This window comes from Lathyrus oleraceus, chromosome 4 (genome assembly GCF_024323335.1).
Source record: "Lathyrus oleraceus cultivar Zhongwan6 chromosome 4, CAAS_Psat_ZW6_1.0, whole genome shotgun sequence".
Taxonomy (NCBI): domain Eukaryota; kingdom Viridiplantae; phylum Streptophyta; class Magnoliopsida; order Fabales; family Fabaceae; genus Lathyrus; species Lathyrus oleraceus.
In genome coordinates, this window is record NC_066582.1 from 87,117,763 (window position 1) to 87,137,764 (window position 20,002).

General features: G+C 39.1%; 1 protein-coding gene across 1 annotated transcript; it reads right to left on the reverse strand.

The window, feature by feature from the left end:
• Positions 1-1,477: 1,477 nt before the first annotated feature.
• On the reverse strand, positions 1,478-3,081 carry LOC127136135 (zinc finger CCCH domain-containing protein 39). Its single transcript, XM_051062732.1, has 2 exons — positions 2,736-3,081; positions 1,478-1,710 (listed from the first exon to the last, which is right to left on the reverse strand). The coding sequence occupies exons 1-2, from the start codon at positions 3,079-3,081 to the stop codon at positions 1,478-1,480; spliced, it is 579 nt and encodes a 192-aa protein (XP_050918689.1).
• Between the last annotated feature and the right edge of the window lie 16,921 nt (positions 3,082-20,002).

Consider the following 20,002-nt stretch of genomic DNA (forward strand, 5'->3'; position numbering starts at 1 on the left):
CGACAAGAACAAGGAAGTGTCGAACCACATAGTGTGTTGAGTTCTGTTAGTGTGTCGAAGTGTCGAAGCATATTGCATCACACATGATTTCGACTTAGGCCTATTTTAGTAGTGTTATCTATTTTGGACTTTTATAGTTTTGGGCTTTGGCTTGAGGTCCAAGTTAACCTAAATCTATAAATAGAGGGAGTAACCCTTATTCTTGTAATGAAGTGAATATAATATTCATAACATTGTAATTCACAGTATTTTGCAGTTGCAAAGTGAATAAGAAGCTTTCCACAGTTTGTGGGCAAAGAGAAACTCTACAGAATTTAATTCTTCTTCTCCTTCATCGTTCTTTACTTTCTTTCTTTCTCCATTGTTCTTCTCTTTTCATTGTTATTGTGTGGGTGATAACAATCTTGTTCATCAAGATTGATTGAAATTCTCCATAGATGTAGGGGATTTCCAACATTAATGACCAACAAACATAATTTGTTTAACATGAATTGATCTCTATTCATGCTCTGAATTGATATTCGAGTTGCTATTAGTGTCAGTTTGTTTTACCTTTAAAAAAATGGATTTTTTTCTTTGTATTTATGAAAATGGTTTCTACAAAAAGGTTTTTTAAAATATTATAAGTTTTTCTAAATTTGTTTTTTATAAATTAAAAGATTGAATTGTTCATTCTATAAGATAAACATATATTATTAAAGATCAAAACATAGTCAAAATCATAATTTTAAAAAAAAGTTATATATTAAAAATAATTTTTATTAAAAATTATTTGGAATAGCTTCTAAATTAAGTGATTTTTTAAAATTTTGATATCAATTTTTTTTTTCGATAAAATGATGAAATACCTAAAATAACCTTTTAAGAATAACTATTCAAACCAAATTTTCATTTGAAATTTTTATGAAAAATTTCTTTGTAAATTTATTTTACAATAAAATATGTAATACTATAAAAATCATTTTAAAAAAAGTCAAAACAAACTGACCCTTAATAAAATATAGTTATTTAACCACATTATGTCACCTGCAACATCTCGATCATCTATTTTTATACTGTTATATGGGGGAAACTCTCGTACCTGCAGGTTTCATTACAACCATGTTGACTACATATCTCATCGGCTAAGAAATATTTAAATGTTAATCCAAAACAAACCAATGTAAGATATGAATATGATATACAAACGACATATATAAGCTATAATCACATTTTCATATATCAATGTAACTAAACAATAGTATGATATAATCTATTAAGTTGGACTTTGCTTTAGAAATTTGATCGATGTTCATTCAACCCACAATCCTACAAAAAGTTGTTGAATTCATCGAAATGTCCCTCAACCTACAAATGCATGCGTTTGTGACCATAAAATTATCCTCACTCCGTACTTTTTTAAGTCTTTTTTAAAAAATAAAAATTCTTTTTAATTGTCAGTTGAACTTTACAAAGTTCAAGGTAGTTCCTGGATGATTTAGAGGTTAATCATCAATCCAATCGCCATTAATACGGTTGACTTGTTTAATTTCTTCCAAAGTAATTTCTTCTTTGCCTTCTTCTCCTCTTCCATCGCCGCAGTTGCTGGTACAGTAGGTGCATCATTGGTCGAACAACTTATTGTTGGTAAAGTTGGAATGACAGCTTTTGTTGAATTTGCTTTGGCAACTGCAGCTTCTGCTTCAATGCTCCCATCAGGATCTTGTAACTCTGAATAGCAGAACGACCAACACTTCATCGGTTAGAAAAAGATACATGAAAACTAAACATTTTCAATTGTTATAATCATCTTTTAATTTTTGTTCACATAATGCATAAGTATAATATGAAAACAAACAAGATCTAAAAAAAAACATTATGTTTTTTGATGTCTCCGCCATCGCAATTCTAGCTACATTAACCATATTTAATTTTAATATTTAGGATTGCAAAAACTTGCAAATGAGCAATGATTTTATGGCGAAGCCGTGGCAGACATACCTTTACAAACTGCCTATGGAAGTTAAAATCTGCCACGCCCTTTATTGCTAGATAGCCGCTATAGCATAGTGGAAGTTGGACAATCGCTATTGTTCGATGCGATACGCTATTTTTTCTAAAATGTTGTCAAATAGCCACTATAACGGTGCTATCACTATTACATAGCAAAACTTAACATCTCGCTATTGAAAATACTGGCCACGCCATTGAAAACACTGATATGCAAACCTTAGATAAAGCAGTGCTATCAATAGCAGACGGTGGATTGCGGGACCAGCAAAAAATTAGCCAAATAAACATGGTTTCACGCCCTATGGCCACAGACATAAAATCCCTTGAGCCATGGCATCGTTATGACGGAGATTTGACAACATGGCAAAAAAAAAAAGTAATCACTAATCATACAGACAAGTGCCCATTACTTTTAGATTGAAGTAGCATATGTTGTATTATCAAAATACCAAATGATCATCTAGAACCTGCTTTTGTTAGAAGCAAAGGTGAAATTGGATTCCATTTAATATGATCAACTACCTAAGACACTTTTTATGGAGACAAGGCAAAAAGGGACAACAGGTAGGAAGGTCAAGTTTATCCCAAACCAACCATGAAAACACCGTAATTTGTACATCATATGACAGAAAATGTGCTTCTACGTATCATCACGAGAGTAAAAAATAGAAACATGTTTTATATAATCAAAGAAAACAAAACAGTGGGATCATATGATAAAAAACCAAAATCAATCTTATTACCTGCATCTCCATGAGCAAAGCAGTTATCACCAAAGGGACAGCTCCCGGTATTCATCCACTTAAGACAAGTCTTAGCGTTCAAATAAGTGCCCCTTGCTGGCATAGTCCCAACCCTATTGCCTTCCAAATTATTACAAGTTCCAATGCTGATGGTAGAGGACTCTCTTGTTTTCCAAAAGTCGTCCCTAAACTTAGCAGGATTCTCATGAAGAAAGCTACACTTATTATAATAAGGACACTCCTCACCATTGTAATACTTCTTGCAAAGCTTCATTCTGATCATCATTCCAATTCCCTCCCAATTGCAGCCTGGTCCACCGGATCTTAAACGAGACTCTAATACCATTTTAAGAAGTGTGGCTGGGCCTAACTCAACCCTACAAAACCGGTTGGTAGAGTGAGGGCTGCCCCCATTTATAAAGTCATATTCAGACCATATATTGTCCGATGTGGGACTCTTAACAGAGTAGAAGGTCTCGCGTCATTCCTAGGATTCATAAATTCAGCGACCATATCATCACTAAACTCATCCATCGTCGCCGCACTACCATAACTTAATCTTGTTTGGTCGTTATTCCAATTTGACTGGGTGGTAGGTGGCATTTGTAGTTGGGGGGTTTAGTAGATGTGTTCTTGTGAATCATTTGAACAATTACTCGTTAAGTACCAAATATAAATAACAATAAACCAAATATCACAAAATGAATAACAACATGTCTAAATAATCAACACATACCACAAATATCAAGACATATAAAAATGCTTAACTATTAAGATTATTGAGATATTTTTGTGTCATGTTTTACTCTAAATTCATTGGTGAAGGTTATTGTTATTTATTGCATATTTATGTATTGTTATTGGCTGTTGCAATTACCTTATATTTAGGAGTCTTTTGTGATTGGAACTCCTAAAATCAGGAGATTTTGTAATAGATTGTAAATAGATAGTCTTGTAACGCGCATATATATATATATATATATATATATATATATATATATATATATATATATATTGATTCTAATGATTGGAATTCCTAAAACATATAAAAAATATTAATAATGATTCTTGATAAATATAAAAAAAAAAAAGTAATAAAAATACCATGTGCCAGCAATTTGTTGCTACTGCATGGTTTTAGAATTCATAATAAAAGCCTGTACATATTTCTATAGTATTCCCTCCGTTCCTTTATAAGTGTCACTTTCTTGTAAAAAAATTGTTTTTTTTTAATTGTCACTTGCAAAGTTCAAGGTAGTATTAATTGCAATTTTGTTAAAATTACCCCTAGATAATGATTGCAGAGAGAGAAAAAGTAAAATGAATGTAATAAATAGTTAAGGGTATTATAGGTAAAAGAAGAATTATTCTTTGAAAAGTAACAATAATGATTAGCTTCTTTGGTATGTGTAAAAAGTCAAAAAATGACACTTAAAAAGGAACGGAGGGAGTAGTAGTTAATACCTATAGATTAAATCTTTAAAGTCATCTCAATCTCAATTCTCGATGCTTTCTTACAACCACACATAACCAATTGTCGATGCTATCCAACCGATTAAACCGTGATCCAAAGCATCCGAAATCCAAATTACCCATTCACACAAATGGGTGGAAATGGATCAGAATATTTCATCCATCTATTAGTCGACTATTTGCCCAGACTACCCCATTCCTGAAAAGTTTTTTCAATAATACTTCAGTCTAATTTTTTTTCCAAACTGCCCCATTTTTTTATTTGGACTCGTCCAATGAATGGACGAGATGATGAAGACGTGTTTTTGCTGAGTATGCTCGGTCATTCATTGACCGAGCTAGTGAATGAATTTTTTTTATATTATTTTAAATACTCTTATATAATTAAATAACTTTATTAAAATTATTATTAAATAGTTTTCTAATTAATTCTATATTTAAATAATATATTTTTTTTAAATAATAATAATATTTTTATAAAAATATTTAAAATAAAATGTTAATAATAATAGTTTTTTATAATAATAATAGTTTTCTAATATATTTTTTTAAATATTAATAATAAAATGATTTTTTTAAAAAATATTAATAATAGAAATGATTTTTTTTTTAAGAATTACAATGGAAGAAATACATTTTATTGATATAATGGAAGAAATATTTTATTGATATAATGGAAGAAATACATTTTATTTATAGTGATCGCCTGTTCCACATCTTGTGCCAACTTTTTTGCGTTTTTCCTTGCTCAAGTCTTCTTGTCTTTGTCTTGCGGAAAACGGAGATGAGTCGGAAGACAATTCATCATGGGCGTCTTGTTGTTGATGTTGTTGTGATGTGTTTGGAGGCATATCCATACTGTCGAGATCTTGAATGCGAAAAGAAGGGATATTCATTAGATGATCATCAGTGAGGTCATAGTTGGATAGTGAATGTGGGAGTTGTGTGTAAGTGCTGGGTTGAGTGTGTTGGATAGGACGATAATAGACATCATCAGGGTTGTATGTAGGAGTGAGTTGTGCGAATGTGGTGTTAAATGTTTAGGGTTGAGAATGAGGGTTTGAGTATTCAAAGTTGGGTTGAGGAATTGGAGTGTATTGTATGGGTGGGCGTTGTCATACGGTGAACTGACTTCGTGTGTTTTTGCTTTGGAAAGCAAATGTCGCGGTTAGCAAGAGTCGCCACCGACTTTTCTTTTATCCAATAAGGAAAGGTGGAAAAGAACAGGAAAGACCTTAATTAGATTTTGGGTTCGGGAGGTACATTATACAAAGGGAAGGTGTTAGCACCCTTTGTATCCATGGTTATCCATGGGCTCTTAATTGCTTGATCACTTATCTTATTTTTCTTGTCTGAAAAAGTGTTTGTGAATTGTTTAGAAAATGTTTTGAAAAAGAGAATTTAACTTTGTAATGATTCTCGTATGAATGTATACAAAGTGGTTATCTCGTTTAGTTTTTAAAATGGTTTAGAAAAATATAACTCAGTAATGATTCTAGTATGAATGTATACCAAGTGGTGATTTTCTAGTATTTATGAAGTGTGAAAAGTATTTTTAAATTGTGAGTAAGCAATTAAGAGTTATACCTACCCAAGGTCTTTATGGGCATTTCCTATCCTTATGAGGGTAAAACTGTCCTTACTATTGAGAAGTAAGTAGTTTTATCCTTTGGATGTAAAAGGGTCATCGTAGGGTCATCGATTGGTCATTGAAAGCAACGGTTGTGAGGACACCTCAGCATTCGAAGGGACTATCATCATTTAACCGTAGGCTACACCGAAGGGTCATCGAGGGACAAAATCATATATTCGAAGGCAACATCCGAGGGGCTATGGTTTATTTTAGAGGGACATGATGATTTAATCGAAGGGTCTTGGATAAGGGTATCCCCACATTCGCGGGACATGACCGTAATACCGTAAGGCAACAAAGAGAGGTCCAAGATCACATATTCAAAGGCAATATTTTGCAATCGATTAGATAGTTATAATCAATTAGGTAATTAAGTCCATATTAATTAAGTAATTAGGATGAATCTCCACATTAAAATTAATTAGGCAATTAGGATGAATCTCCACATTAAAATTAAGTAATTCAGAATCCACCTCCATAAGGGTATCCCACAAATAAAGTGGAATACCTAGCCGGCCGTTTCTTCGGGAATATGTAAGCCTTTACACAATTCAGCACACGGGTTAGAACATCGAGAGAAAGTACAATTGAAAATTGCACCATAAAATAAACATAACAGTCATAAGGTCAGGCCAAATAATGCAGAATTATAATAAATCTTGATTAGATAAACATAAGGCCGAACAACAAAGAAAACAAAACAGCCACTGTCTCGTTCGCTCCTGCTTCGCCTAGCGAAGGCTTAGCGAGTGCTCGCTACAGGCTCGCTTAGCGATGTGCTAGCGAGCGGCTACGGGTTTTGAGTTTGATAGCAGCATGATCTCCGGAACCCTGAACTTTATGGCATTTAATTACAGGAATAGCATGGACAAACATTCAGGATATTCAGGCATACTTAAATTCACATGTGAAATCAAATTACATATCCGAAAATTTAATCATGATGCCTTATGTATGTAGAGATTACCGATTAAAAGCATAAAACAGTAGTGATGCGCAAACCTGTTTGCAACTGAGCTGCGATGTTGAAGGGACTGACCACTCTTGGTATCGGATGGAGTTGGGCGGAGGTAACTTCGGTGCAGATGAGCGGCCTTCAGGGTTTCTTTACTCGGAATTCTCTGAGTTGGTCTCCAGGGTTTCTATGCCAGGGTTTCTGTCCGTCTTTGTCTGTCCCTTTTCGTGACTGAAGTGTCGGTATTTATAGTGATTGTGGTGACCTAATGGGCTCAGAATGAAGCCCAAAAATTCTGATATTCGCAAGCTTCGCTAGGCGAGCGTGTAGCGAAGGGTTCGCTAGGCGAAGGAGTTGCTCGCCTAGCGAGCAGGCTAGTTTGGGCCATTTTCTGGATTGGGCCCCTCGTGAGCTGGGCCTTTGGTTCTTTTAAGGTCAATCCCTTGAAAAATGAGTTGGAGTGCTTCGAAAAATGTTTTGTAAGATTAACGGGCAAATTTTGGGGTATGACAGCTGCCCCTGTTCAATATTCTTGAACCGAGAGAGTTAGGATGGCATGTATGCCATTCGTGGTCTGGAGGTGGAAGATTATTGAACACTAGAATGCCCCAAAAATTTGCACTTGTCAATTAGTCTTGATGGAGATGGGCTTAAAGATGCCATCCAGGAAGTTTGATGACGAGAGCTTCAGAGTGCATTGTACATTAGACGAAGTCATACCGGGTCGTATAGTGAGTCATCCATTAGGCTGTCGACTTCGCTGGGGAGTCAGAGTGTGTTATACGTTGCTGGGGATAAGAGATCAGAATGGATCATACACTAGACCGTATCTGAATAGCAGAGTGAATTGTTCATTAGGCGGATGACTGATGAAGGTAGAATCAGAATGGATCATACGCTAGATCGTATCTGAGTTGAAGATCCAAATGGGTCGTACGTTAGACCGTATTGGAGTTGCAGAATGAGCCGTACGTTAGGCTGTATCTGACGAAGGTAGAATCAGAATGGATCATACGCTAGATCGTATCTGAGTTGAAGATCCAAATGGGTCGTACGTTAGACCGTATTGGAGTTGCTGAAAGTCAGAATGGATCGTACGTTAGATCGCATCTGAGTTGAAGATCCAAATGGGTCGTACGTTAGACCGTATTGGAGTTGCTGAAAGTCAGAATGGATCGTATGTTAGATCGCATCTGAGTTGAAGATCCAAATGGGTCGTACGTTAGACCGTATTGGAGTTGCTGAAAGTCAGAATGGATCGTACGTTAGATCGCATCTGAGTTGAAGATCCAAATGGGTCATACGTTAGACCGTATTGGAGTTGCAGAATGAGCCGTACGTTAGGCTGTATCTGAAGAAGAAAGTAGTCGTACGCTAGACTACACCTCGGAATGTACCGTACGCTAGGCAGTATCTGAGGATTTGAAGATCCAAATGAGTCGTACGTTAGACCGTATTGGAGTTGTTGAAGGTCAGAATGGATCGTACGTTAGATCGCATCTGAGTTGAAGATCCAAATGGGTCGTACGTTAGACCGTATTGGAGTTGCAGAATGAGCCGTACGTTAGGCTGTATCTGAAGAAGAAAGTAGTCGTACGCTAGACTACACCTCGGAATGTACCGTACGCTAGGCAGTATCTGAGGATTTGTATATGTTGTATTTGCAATGAATATTTGGGGTGTATTTGAATCTTGACTGTAATTGATAAAGATGTCCGTCTGAATGGACCTTTGTTTTGACTGTATCAGGAGGATAATTAACCTGAAAAAATAAAGTTAGCTCCATGCCATGTCATGATGCATGAGATGTTTTATGCTTATGAAAATAAATGCGAACAATGTATGCATGCGTATGCTGTGAAATGATGTAATGGATGAATTATGCGTCTGAAAAGTTTTTCCTGGCAACTCCCTGGGGAAAATAAATCCCCATCTTCTGGTTGGAGATGCTTGTATTGATGACCCTTTCTTGGCTGGGGATACTTGATTTCTGTCTGGTGGTAGAGATATTCAACAGAGTCTGGCTGGGGGATGGAAGAGATGATTCGTATGTTTAGCGATGCCAACCTCTTCTGGGAAATAGTTGTTTTTGTTGGGGAATGGAATTAGCAGCCGGATTCATTGGAACGCATGGTTAGACCTTCTCCTCGATCCTGAAGTCTTTTGTAATTGCTATTTCCGTTTTATGCATGTAATTTTGATAAACATCGATCATATTCAAATGCATATATCAATTCAAATTAAATCAATGGACGTTTACGCAAACAAACGGGAAAAGTAAAACAAAAGCATCTTTTTGGAAATAAAATTATATTGATTTTGAAAGAGGGCCTATAAACAGGCAATTTGTGTACATGGAGACAGAAATTCTAGTAAGAGGAAATTGTCGAGAACATAAAGAAAAGCTATGAAGGAAAAGCCCTGTTGATTTTAATTCTACTACTGTCATTATGTCTTCAAGCGTCTCATCTCTTGCTGTCGGATAGAATTGATTGGCTTGTTCAGTCCCTTGAACTTGGATAACGCTGTCTGAGAACGGGACATAGTCATACGCTTTTAATCCCTAATTTTTGCCTGGACCGCCTTTTCAGGTTTTCAGTCCACCAGGATACCCTTTTTTGCCCAAGCCGCCTTTTCAGGTTTTCGACTTGCCGGGTGTACATTTTTATATGTTTATCCCTAATTTTTGCCCGAACCCTTTTGGTTCGCCGGGATGCCCTTACTTTTGCCTAGGTATGTCGACCTAGCGGGTCTCTTTTATGCGTAGTATTTTTTAACTATGTCTGCGTTCACGGGATGTGGGAAGTCTTCGCCATCCATCGTAGCAAGTATCATGGCTCCACCAGAGAATACCTTCTTAACTACAAATGGCCCTTCGTATGTGGGAGTCCATTTGCCCCTGGGATCACCTTGTGGTAGAATGATACGCTTGATAACTAAGTCGCCGATTTGATACACTCGTCTCTTGACCTTTTTGTTGAATGCCTGGGTCATGCGCTTCTGATATATCTGCCCATGACAAACAGCCGCCAATCTCTTTTCATCAATCAAATTTATCTGATCGAGTCGAGTCTGAATCCATTCATCCTCGTCTAAACCTGTCTCTTTCATGATTCTTAGAGAGGGAATCTGAACCTCTACCGGTAGGACGACTTCCATTCCATAGACTAAAGAGAAAGGAGTTGCCCCTGTCGAAGTGCGTACTGAAGTGCGATAACCATGAAGAGCAAATGGTAACATCTCATGCCAGTCTTTGTACGTTACTGTCATCTTTTGTATGATCTTCTTGATATTCTTATTAGCAGCCTCCACGGCGCCGTTCATCTTTGGCCGGTACGGAGAAGAGTTATGGTGTTTTATCTTGAACTGCGTGCAGAGTTTAGTAATCATTTTGTTGTTCAAATTGGTGCCATTGTCAGTGATAACTCTTTCAGGGATGCCATATCGACAAATGAGATTACTCTTGATGAATCGTGCCACCACATTCTTGGTGACAGAAGCAAATGAGGCTGCCTCTACCCACTTTGTAAAGTAATCAATAGCAACAAGGATGAAACGATGTCCATTAGAAGCCGTAGGTTTGATCTCTCTGATCATATCAATGCCCCACATTGCAAAGAGCCAAGGGGCTGTCAACACGTTCAATGGAGCAGGAGGCACATGTACTTTATCCGCATAGATCTGGCACTTGTGACAAGTTCTGGAGTGATGGTGGCAATCAGCTTCCATGGTAGACCAATAATACCCTGATCTCAGAATCTTCTTGGCCATTGTATTTCCACTAGAGTGAGTCCCAAAAATACCGTCATGCATGTCTTCCATAATCTTTTCTGCTTCCTTTTTATCCACACAGCGAAGCAAAGTCGAATCATGATTACGTTTGTATAATATTCCATTACTCAAAAAGAATTTAGCGGAGAACTTCCTCAGGAATTTTCTGTCATTGATGGACGCCCCTTCAGGGTATTCTTGAGCTTCTAAATATCTTTTTACTTCGTGGAACCAAGGTTTCTCTTCTGCTTCAGCAGCGTTAAGTTCATAACAATATGCTGGTTCATCTAGTCGTTCAATGGTGATCCTGGGAGCTTCATTGTCCCATCTGACTCTGAACATAGATGACATGGTGGCCAAGGCGTCTGCCAACTGATTCTCTTCTCGTGGAATATGTTCGAATGTAATCTTTTCAAAGTATGGGATTAATGTCAACACCCGCTCTCGATAAGGGATGAGATTCGGATGTTTAGTGTCCCATTCTCCTTTGATCTGACTGATTACTAATGCTGAGTCTCCGTACACACTCAAAAATTGGATTCTCAGGTCTATAGCAGCTCTGAGTCCCAAAATACATGCTTCATACTCAGCCATATTATTGGTACAATCGAAACATAGTCTAGCAGTGAAAGGCGTATGGCAACCCTTGGGAGAAATAATTACAACACCAACACCATTACCCAACGCATTAGAAGATCCATCAAAAACCATAGTCCATCGGGATCCTAGTTCGGGTCCTTCATCTGGTCCAGGTTTTTCGTAATCAGTAACAAGCATGACATCCTCATCTGGGAACTCAAAATTCATAGATTGGTAATCAATCATCCACTACTTGATGAGCCAAATGATCAGCTATCACGCTTCCTTTGATTGCTTTCTGGGTAGTATACTGGATATCATACTCTGTTAAAATCATCTGCCATCTCGCTATTCTTCCGGAGAGGGCGGGTTTCTCAAATATGTATTTGATGGGATCCATCTTAGAAATCAACAAAGTGGTATGATTCAACATATACTGTCTTAGTCGGCGAGCAGCCCAGGCCAAAGCACAGTAAGTTCTCTCGAGCAGTGAGTATCTTGTTTCACAGTCGGTAAACTTTTTGCTAAGGTAGTATATGGCATGCTCTTTTCGACCAGACTCGTCATGTTGCCCCAACACACACCCCATTGAATTTTCTAACACGGTCAAATACATGATTAGAGGTCTTCCTTCAACTGGTGGCATCAGGATCGGAGGTTCCTGGAGATACTTCTTGATTTTGTCAAAAGCTTCTTGACATTCATCATTCCATATCATCTCTTGATTCTTCCTCAGTAGTTTGAAGATGGGTTTGCAGGTAGCAGTTAAATGGGAGATAAACCGGGCGATGTAATTCAAACGTCCTAAGAAACCTCTGACTTCCTTATCTGTACGGGGCACTGGCATTTCTTTGATAGCTCTCACCTTAGCCGGGTCAACCTCAATTCCTTTAACACTGACAATAAATCCCAAGAGTTTACCGGATCTTACTCCAAAGGTGCATTTGTTCGGGTTCAATCTCACCTTGTATTTCTTCAACCTCTCAAACAATTTGTACAAATGATCGAGATGTTCTTCTTCAGTATGAGATCTGGCTATCATGTCATCCACGTATACTTCTATTTCATGATGAATCATATCATGGAACAAAACTACCATAGCACGCTGGTATGTTGCTCCTGCATTCTTCAAACCGAATGACATTACTTTGTAACAGAAAGTGCCCCATTGCGTCACAAACGTAGTTTTCTCCATGTCCTCAGGTGCCATCTTAATCTGGTTATAACCCGATAATCCATCCATGAAGGAGAATACTTTGTGTTGAGCGGTGTTGTCTACCATAACATCAATGTGCGGGAGTGGAAAGTCATCTTTGGGACTCGCTTTGTTCAGATCTCTGTAATCGACGCACATTCGCACCTTACCATCCTTCTTCGGCACTGGTACCACATTCGCAACCCATTGAGGATAAGAAGTAACGGCTAGAAAACCGGCATTGAACTGTTTCATAACTTCGACTTTGATTTTCTCAGACATTTCAGGACGCATGCGGCGAACCTTTTGCTTAACAGGACGACAATCTTCCTTCGTTGGCAAACGATGCACTACTATATCAGTATCCAATCCTGGCATGTCTTCATAAGACCAAGCAAAAATCTCTACATAGTCATGTAACATCTGAATCAATCTTTCTTTAATACTGTTTTCCAAGCCTGCTCCTATTTTGACTTCTTTCTTGTCCACTTCAGTACCCAGGTTTACAATTTCGATTGACTCTTCATGCGGCTGTATAGTCCTTTCTTCTTGCAGTAACAGTCTGGCAAGTTCTCCAGGTACTTCACAATCTTCCTCACTTCCATCCTCGGCTTGGTAGATCGGATTTTCAAAGTCATAATGAACAGTAGTAGAACTATTATCAACAGGATCCAGAGTGGGTATGGATCTGCAATTCGTTACGTGAGTGTGTGTAAAAAAACATAGCTTTTTCGGAAGATGACAGGAAAGATAAAGAGCACAATATTTGAATGCAAAAAGTCCATTGATTTATTGAATGTGAATATGCTTATGAAAATGACAAAACCCTTAACAAATTAGCTATTGTGCCTCGGGCATAGACACAATGCTTTAAGAAGTTCAACTATAAAATTTAAAAAAATGCAACACTAAGACAGACAATAACAATTACTCCTGACTAAAGGAAATCGGGATAGTGTCTTCAGCCTTCCAATTATTGAGTCCGTCACCAATTGTTGGGAAAATCCAGCTATCCAGATCGCAATCGCTATCAGCATCTTCTACAGCATTAATTTGATCTTTGACCATCTTTTCAGAGTTAAATCCCAGACCAGACTTGTCAGACTTGTACGGTACGTTAATCAGTTGACCCTAACCAGTACGACCACCGTTTTCAACCACGGCTTGAGCATCTTTCAGAGAAATCATGGCAGGAGGAGCACGAATAACCTTGGGCACAAGGGGAGTTGGCTTAAGGACAGGGCTGGTCGGCGGAACTACTTCAAATGACTGAGAAGGAGTCTCAAAGAATTCACCATCCATCTCGACGTATCTGAAGGCCTGCACACTACTGACAATATATTCTTCTTCTCCACACACAGTGACAACCTTACCCTCTATTGGATACCTCAGCTTTTGATGGAGAGATGAAGCTACAGCACTTGCCCCATCAATCCAAGGGCGTCCCAGCAAGCAGGAATAGGCAGGACGAATGTTCATTACGTGAAAGGTAGTGTTGAAGACTTGAGGTCCTATCTTGATAGGGAGAACCACTTCACCATGGACAACACTCTTCGCACCATCGTAAGCACGCACCACAATGTCACTAGGCTTCAGTTCAATGCTTTTACAGTCAAGCTTATCGAGCACGGCTTTCGGTAGCACATTCAAAGAAGAGCCATTATCGATCAACACATGAGACAAAGTGATCCCCTTACACTCAATGGAGATATGCAGAGCTTTATTGTGATTCTTTCATGCTGATGTCAGGTCAGCATCAGAAAAGCCTAGGCCATTGTCAACAGCCAGGTGAGCAACATAGTTTTCGAACTGATCGACGGATGTCTCCTGAGGTACATGAGCAGTCTTCAAGAATTTTATCAACGCTTTGGCATGAGATTCAGAAGATAATAACAAGGATAACATCGATATCTTAGACGGAGTATGCCCCAGCTGTTCTACCACATCAAAATCACTCTTGCGGATGATTTTCAGCATTTCTTCCATTTCTTGTTTGGCAACCTCTTCAGTAGTAACTTCGACGGGTGTCCCTGACTGAGAAGGGTTAACTGGTTCCTTTCCTCGGGTTTCAGGGGCGGGAGGCGAGATTTCTGGAGAGAAGATCCTTCCACTTCGAGTAACTTTACTAGTCCCAACAATGTCATTAGGATTAGCAGAATTACCAACTTGCTTCACGCCATGGATGTAAATATCACCTCCATAATTCCACGGAATGGCTTTGCTTGAGGAATACGGCACTGGGCCAGGTGCAGTAATGATTAGGGGAGCTACCTTGGGCTCAGCAGTAATCTTCACAGGTACTCTAGTAGCGGTAATCTTCACTGGACCTTTGGACCTGGCAATCACAGATATTTCTTCCACAGGGTTTTCCACCTTAGGAATCTTTTCGAAGAGAATTGTACGATCGTCCATCAGTCGTTGAATACCATTTCTCAACTTCAAGCACTCGTTGGGTCGAAGTACACAAAGATCGCAACTTCCAGCACAACCTGGAAATAAACCAGCTTGCAATAAATTCTTCTTGATGATCAGGAGAGGAGATGTTAAGTCCGCCACATTAGCAATGTGAGAATTGTCATTCACAGAATTAACAGTCTTGTCATGGTTAGGCATAGGAGCAGTGATGACATTAGGAGTCTCCGGAGGATCAAATTCAATTTCCCCCGCGTCGATCATATCCTGAATTTTATTCTTCAACAACCAACAATCGTTTGTATCGTGCCCGGGGCTATCGGAGTGATATGCACACCTGGCATTGGGATTATAACGAGGAGAAATAGTGTTGACATTCGCAGGAGGGCCTCTGAGGGTAATTAAATTCGCCTTCAGCATACCCTGCAGTGCTTGTGCTAAAGTCATATTGATCTTGGTAAACTGCCTTCTTGGCCTGTCTTGTCTGTGCTGGAAGTTTTGAGCTGGCGGGGCTGCAATTGTAACTGCTCCGATGGTATGGTCACGGCTTTTCTTGTTATGACCCTTTTCACCATACACAGCATTTGACTCATTCTTTCCCTGATGGGTCTTTCTGGTGCTTGCGGAGGTAGCTGCCTGTATCTTTCCACTTCGAATGCCACTTTCAACACGTTCACCCGTCAATATAAGGTCCGTGAAACCCGTTGAAGAACTTCCCAGTAGATGACTGTAGAATGGACCAGTCAGTGTACCCATGAACATGTCCACTAATTCCCGATCAGTCATGGGGGGTTTGACTCTGCCAGCCAAATCTCTCCATTTTTGAGCATATTCTTTGAAGCTTTCTTTAGATCCCATAGTCATATTCTGCAACTGTAGCCGAGTAGGCGCCAATTCAGAATTGTACTGGTAGTGCTTGTAGAAAGTCGTCGCTAAGTCAGTCCAGGTGCGGATGTTAGAGCTCTCGAGCTGATAATACCACTCCAACTGTGTGCCAGACAGGCTCTCCTGGAAGAAATGGATCCATAGTTTCCTATCAGTGGTATACGGCTGAATCTTTCTCACATAAGCTCTCAAATGCATCTGAGGACAAGACGCACCATCATATTTAGTGAAAGTGGGAATCTTGAATTTGCGAGGAATGACCACATCAGAGACCAGTCCCAAGCTTTCGAAATCCAGACCGGGCGCCTTCTGACCCTCCATAGCTAGCATGCGTTCTTCCAACAACTTATACTTATCCTCTTTTGGAGAGTACTGTTCATCTTCATCGTCGTCCTCCTGGTTGAGAGGATCCGCATTCTCCTCTTCTGAATCATTCTCCGTCTCCTCTTCTTGATCTTTCGGAAGTCTAATCTTGATTCCCGCAGCCTGTCCTTTACGCCTTCTTCCCAGGTTAATGTAACTCACTGGTTTCTGGTCTTTCTTCTTCTCGAGCAAGAGAGCCTTCAGTTCCTCCTGCCCCTTGGATAAGCTCAGCATCATCTCCTGGAATTGAGCATTCTGAGCCTGGAGATCTTTGACAGTTTGTTCGAGAGCCATTTTTCTGTTTGCAAGGAAGATCGTGAGAATATAGATCCTTTAGAATACCTGTTATGCAATGTTATGTCATGCTATGCAATGTATGAAATGTTTTCAAGGACTTTTGGAATTTAACTTTGCGTAAACCACCAAAAAGAGGGAAACTTTTATTAATAATTTTTTTAATCAATGTTCATTACAAAAGGAAATAATAAAAATGCAATGAAAGCTCAAATCTCCCAGGGACGACTTCTTTTCGGACGAAGATATGTATTGAGTCTTCGTTCCTCATTAAGCTGGCTGGTGAGCTCTAATACTTTCTTCCTTTCTGCAACAAACTGAGTCTCAAAAGTATCCCTTTCCTCTCTCAACTGGATCCAGGATCTCTTTAATTCTTCAACATCGGTAGGCATATCTGGATAAGGAATGATCTGAGGAGTACCTTCTTCAACTTCTGGTTCAACAATCAGCGGCCCGACTGTAAGGTATGGCATAACAAGTTCACGAGCTCTGGCGCGTACCCATCTGAGATAAGGTTCCATAGGAATAGAGTTTTTCGGTCCTAAAGTACTTCTTTTCACCATGCCCCAAGCTCGTACAAATCTTTGACGGAGACCTTGGGAATCGTTGTCATAGTCAAACACCGTGCCTTGAATAATTATTTCATGTGGACCGTCTCTTCGAGCATAACCAAACTGGCGTAGGGCTAAAGCTGGGTTATAAGTAATACCTCCTCTTATCCCCAGGAGTGGTACGTTAGAGAATTCTCCACCACGGTCAATGATGATAACATTTTCTTTGAGATGAGGACACCAACGGATGTCTGAATGGGAGAGCGACATTATCCTTTGAGACCATTTCAGATTTTGCTCATTCTTCAAGACTGATTGAGGAAGGTGTGAAATAAACCACCTAGACAATAAAGGTATGCAGCACATGAGAGTCCCTTGCCTTTTCATAGTACGAGTGTGAAGGGAATGCAGAATGTCTCCAAGCAAGGTAGGCACAGGGTTCTAATGTGGGTACCAACTGATAATCTGGGAATGTGAAGCAATGATGTTTAGGATCGAAGAACTGGAATAGAACCCTCATCATATCCTCTTTGAAACCAGTGGTAACCAAATTGAGGAGAGAACCATGTTTCTTGATGAACTGAGCCTGATCGGGAAGTTCTGACACTAAATCCTTGAGTTGAGGAGAGATCGCTACAAGATTGATCCGGATGGTCTTCCTGGAAGCCATAACATGTCTAACAGAGCAAAGCTAAATCCCTAAGGCCTTGAAATGGTTAGTACAATGCTATGATGTTATGATGTTATGATGTTATGATGTTATGATGTTATGATGTTAAATAGATAACAAGAACAAACAAGTCACACAACAATCATCCTTAGGTTTTAAGGCTTGCATGAGTTCCATAGGTAAATACCCTCCCCACTGAAGTTTGGTTGGTTCAACCTGTCCTAGAATAGTAACCGGGTTCTAGAAGGATCTCAAATCATTGACCTTTCTTTAAGTCCACTTCAGTGCAACACCAAGTGGTTGACCAAAGCTTCCCCAAAGTCCAATCTCAAAGAGTGTAGTATCGAGTCTCAACCAACCCCAGTCGGAACCGAAGTCAGTTATCTCACTACTTTCTAATGGCTAGGATGAGTCAATTAGGGTTCTAAAGGTCTGGTTAATGCTTTGATGACACCACGCGGAAGCCAAATTTTTCCTCAAGTAAACATGAGGAACATCAGGACATCCAAAGTGTCACATTAACCGTAGCCATCATTTTGACCATTCCAGTATACGCCGGATAGTCGCGATGATCTATTGCTGCTTACCTAAGGTACACTAGATCCGGGTGTAGGATCTTTCACTCAAGCATAAAATACCCAAGCAATCCCTTAAAAGTAAATCAGACAATTTGAATAAGTGATCTTGTTTTTAAGGTAACCTCTCTTTTCAAGTCTCCCCAGCAGAGTCGCCAGTTCTGTCATACGGTGAACTGACTTCGTGTGTTTTTGCTTTGGAAAGCAAATGTCGCGGTTAGCAAGAGTCGCCACCGACTTTTCTTTTATCCAATAAGGAAAGGTGGAAAAGAACAGGAAATACCTTAATTAGATTTTGGGTTCGGGAGGTACATTATACAAAGGGAAGGTGTTAGCACCCTTTGTATCCATGGTTATCCATGAGCTCTTAATTGCTTGATCACTTATCTTATTTTTCTTGTCTGAAAAAGTGTTCGTGAATTGTTTAGAAAATGTTTTGAAAAAGAGAATTTAACTTTGTAATGATTCTCGTATGAATGTATACAAAGTGGTTATCTCGTTTAGTTTTAAAAATGGTTTAGAAAAATATAACTCAGTAATGATTCTAGTATGAATGTATACCAAGTGGTGATTTTCTAGTATTTATGAAGTGTGAAAAGTATTTTTAAATTGTGAGTAAGCAATTAAGAGTTATACCTACCCAAGGTCTTTATGGGCATTTCCTATCCTTATGAGGGTAAAACTGTCCTTACTATTGAGAAGTAAGTAGTTTTATCCTTTGGATGTAAAAGGGTCATCGTAGGGTCATCGATTGGTCATTGAAAGCAACGGTTGTGAGGACACCTCAGCATTCGAAGGGACTATCATCATTTAACCGTAGGCTACACCGAAGGGTCATCGAGGGACAAAATCATATATTCGAAGGCAACATCCGAGGGGCTATGGTTTATTTTAGAGGGACATGATGATTTAATCGAAGGGTCTTGGCTAAGGGTATCCCCACATTCGCGGGACATGACCGTAATACCGTAAGGCAACAAAGAGAGGTCCAAGATCACATATTCAAAGGCAATATTTTGCAATCGATTAGATAGTTATAATCAATTAGGTAATTAAGTCCATATTAATTAAGTAATTAGGATGAATCTCCACATTAAAATTAATTAGGCAATTAGGATGAATCTCCACATTAAAATTAAGTAATTCAGAATCCACCTCCATAAGGGTATCCCACAAATAAAGTGGAATACCTAGCCGACCGTTTCTTCGGGAATATGTAAGCCTTTACACAATTCAGCACACGGGTTAGAACATCGAGAGAAAGTACAATTGAAAATTGCACCACAAAATAAACACAACAGTCATAAGGTCAGGCCAAATAATGCAGAATTATAATAAATCTTGATTAGATAAACATAAGGCCGAACAACAAAGAAAACAAAACAGCCACTGTCTCGTTCGCTCCTGCTTCGCCTAGCGAAGGCTTAGCGAGTGCTCGCTACAGGCTCGCTTAGCGATGTGCTAGCGAGCGGCTACGGGTTTTGAGTTTGATAGCAGCATGATCTCCGGAACCCTGAACTTTATGGCATTTAATTACAGGAATAACATGGACAAACATTCAGGATATTCAGGCATACTTAAATTCACATGTGAAATCAAATTACATATCCGAAAATTTAATCATGATGCCTTATGTATGTAGAGATTACCGATTAAAAGCATAAAACAGTAGTGATGCGCAAACCTGTTTGCAACTGAGCTGCGATGTTGAAGGGACTGACCACTCTTGGTATCGGATGGAGTTGGGCGGAGGTAACTTCGGTGCGGATGAGCGGCCTTCAGGGTTTCTTTACTCGGAATTCTCTGAGTTGGTCTCCAGGGTTTCTGTCCGTCTTTGTCTGTCCCTTTTCGTGACTGAAGTGTCGGTATTTATAGTGATTGTGGTGACCTAATGGGCTCAGAATGAAGGCC